The sequence below is a fragment of the Phaethon lepturus genome, unplaced genomic scaffold, assembly GCF_000687285.1.
Source record: "Phaethon lepturus isolate BGI_N335 unplaced genomic scaffold, ASM68728v1 scaffold54312, whole genome shotgun sequence".
Taxonomy (NCBI): Eukaryota; Metazoa; Chordata; class Aves; order Phaethontiformes; family Phaethontidae; genus Phaethon; species Phaethon lepturus.
In genome coordinates this window covers 1-2,232 of record NW_010523677.1, presented here as the reverse complement: position 1 = coordinate 2,232, position 2,232 = coordinate 1, and the positions used below count along the sequence as shown (strand labels likewise).

The following is a 2,232-nucleotide window of genomic DNA, read 5'->3' as shown; positions in this document are numbered from 1 at the left end:
TGCCACACTGCTCCTGCATGCATGATGGGACCAGACCCAGAGCTTCTCTCATATAAAACACTGAAGTACAGTTCAGAAAAGGGAAAATAAGCAGAGGAGCAAAGCAGCAACCTGTAACTGGAAAGAAGGATAAGAACCACTACCAGAACCTGACTACTGAGTATGAGGCACAAGGGGCAAGCTGGCAGCAAAGAACCATGCCTGTCATCAGAAACCCAAAGGGATGCATGAAACATTGCAGGGGAAGGAGAAAATCTCTCCACAGAGCCTGATGAACAGTGCTGCTGAAGCATTAGAAGAGGAAGCTCCCCTCTTCCCTAATCATAGCAGGGTCATGCTGCACCACAAACTCCAGAGACAGCTCAAAAGCCCCTTTGTGTCTGCCTTCACGCAGGGCAAATGAAACATGGATTGCTGGAGAAGTCCTTTGCTGCAGTGCAGTCAAAGCGGCAGGAGACCTGACGGCTCAGGGCCAGCATCAGAAAAGCAAGAGATACCTGCTCTCTTGGTGCTTCCTGACAAATTAGGGCAGGGGAACAAGACTGACAAACCAATTTCTTCTGTTAACTCGGGCTAAGAGGCATAAAAATGAAGAGCAACCTCGAACGCACCAGGGAAGCACACATACGGATGGGCTCCACCAGACTGAGGAGTGCTCAGATAACACATGAGACACAGGGTTTAGAGAGACAGCACAAACTACAATGCACCAGTCCTACACAAAGGAATGGCCAGAGCCTGGCTAGAGTTTTATGGGATTTTTTTTTATTATTATTTTTGTGGGATTTTTTTTTATACAGGCTAGCATTGTACTCTTTACTAAAGCTGCTGGTTCTGCCACATAATTTCTGAGAACTTTCTGTTCTAGTTTAAGTCAGTACCCCTCCTTGTTAATTCATTGTCTGCCTCCCAACTGAACACCGGTCTGGATTTGTGTTTGCAGAAAACATTCCCTGTACAAAGTGTGACATGCAGCTACACTGTTCTGACTGAGGAATGAAGAAGCTGAGAGTCCGTCGAACATTGTTTTTTTTCCTGTACAACGTGGCCTGATGTGGAGTTTGGTCCACAGAGGACAGCGAGTTAACCATAGAGATCATCGTCATTGTCTTCACTGTACACGTTGCCCCCGCTGCTGCCTCCTGTGCCTTGGCTTGGACCGGCACTGCCCTGGTTACCTGATGGGAACCTGCATGCAGTGGTGCAGAAGGGGAGAGAAGAGATGCTATTCAAAAGCCTCCTCCACAGCTCAGCACAATCCCCTCCCTTCATGCCAACATCCTGGTGCCAAGTAGGACAGGCAGGAGAAATGGGATGAAGCCTTACGGCAGGTCATGCAAAAGGCTTATACGGCTACTGGACGTCACTCGCATTAAAGTAAAAAAGGGTTGACGGACTTCAGGAGCACTAACAGAGCAGCTACAACCAAGCTGCAGCACAGGCTACACCTGCCACATGCTCAGCTCGCTGCTGTACACACTGGGAAGAATGGGAAAAAGCAGCGGAAAAGGGAATTCGTTACCCAGAATCCAACAAAAAGCTGCCTCGGTGCTCTGTTCTGGGGCTGAGCGAGCCATGCTGCCCTCCCTCCACTCCCCCACAGTTACCTGAAGCTGCCAAAGCCACGGCTCTGCTGTAGAGTCTGTGCAAACATCTCGTATTTCCTGATGTCGTTGTCACTGACAGAACGTCGAGCAAAGCGCATGGCCTCCTCAAAGTGATCCCTGCGTATCTCAGGAACTGGGTCATCCTCCTCCACTTCCTGCAGCAGGACAGAGGGCCCAGGTAAGCTGTGTGCCCAAGTGCCACAGCCCAACAGCCACACACAGCCTCCCTCTAGGCCAGTATGTTCCAATGCCCACCAAAGTAGGGGCTGGAGAGGGACACTGTGGCAGAATGTGAATCATGGCTGCAGCAGGGGTCTTCTGAGCAATGGTGACATTAAGGCACCCCAGGAGGGCCTCGTCCTCCCACAAGACAAGAACAAAGCACTCCAGCTTCATGCTGAGAGCCCACTCGTGCCCATCCGAGGATTATGGAAAGGAACGCATCCCATTTCACCCATGAGCAGAGTTGGGCTGCCCATCTCATGAGCGGGGAAAGCTCAGAGTGCTCCACTCACCATGGCAGAAGGGTTGGTCTGCCTCTCACGTTCTCGCCTGATCTCACTCTCAATGGACTCACGGATGGCCAGTTTGCATGCACGCTGGCAAATTTCTGTCAGGTCAGCCC

The 2,232-nt window shown here is 50.9% G+C and overlaps 1 protein-coding gene across 1 annotated transcript; it reads right to left on the bottom strand.

The window, feature by feature from the left end:
- Nucleotides 1–743: 743 nt before the first annotated feature.
- Nucleotides 744–2,226, bottom strand: LOC104616981 (transitional endoplasmic reticulum ATPase-like). Its single transcript, XM_010282169.1, has 3 exons — nucleotides 2,123–2,226; nucleotides 1,608–1,762; nucleotides 744–1,189 (listed from the first exon to the last, which is right to left on the bottom strand). Exons 1-3 carry the CDS (start codon nucleotides 2,123–2,125, stop codon nucleotides 1,084–1,086), a joined length of 264 nt encoding a protein of 87 aa, XP_010280471.1. The 5' UTR covers nucleotides 2,126–2,226; the 3' UTR covers nucleotides 744–1,083.
- Between the last annotated feature and the right edge of the window lie 6 nt (nucleotides 2,227–2,232).

What these genes read in the sequence shown, in the direction of transcription:
- LOC104616981 (XM_010282169.1), bottom strand. An exon ending in CGTGGCTTTGGCAGCTTCAG is followed by an intron (nt 1,190 to 1,607) that starts GTAACTGTGGGG and finishes CACTGCATGCAG; the next exon opens with GTTCCCATCAGGTAACCAGG.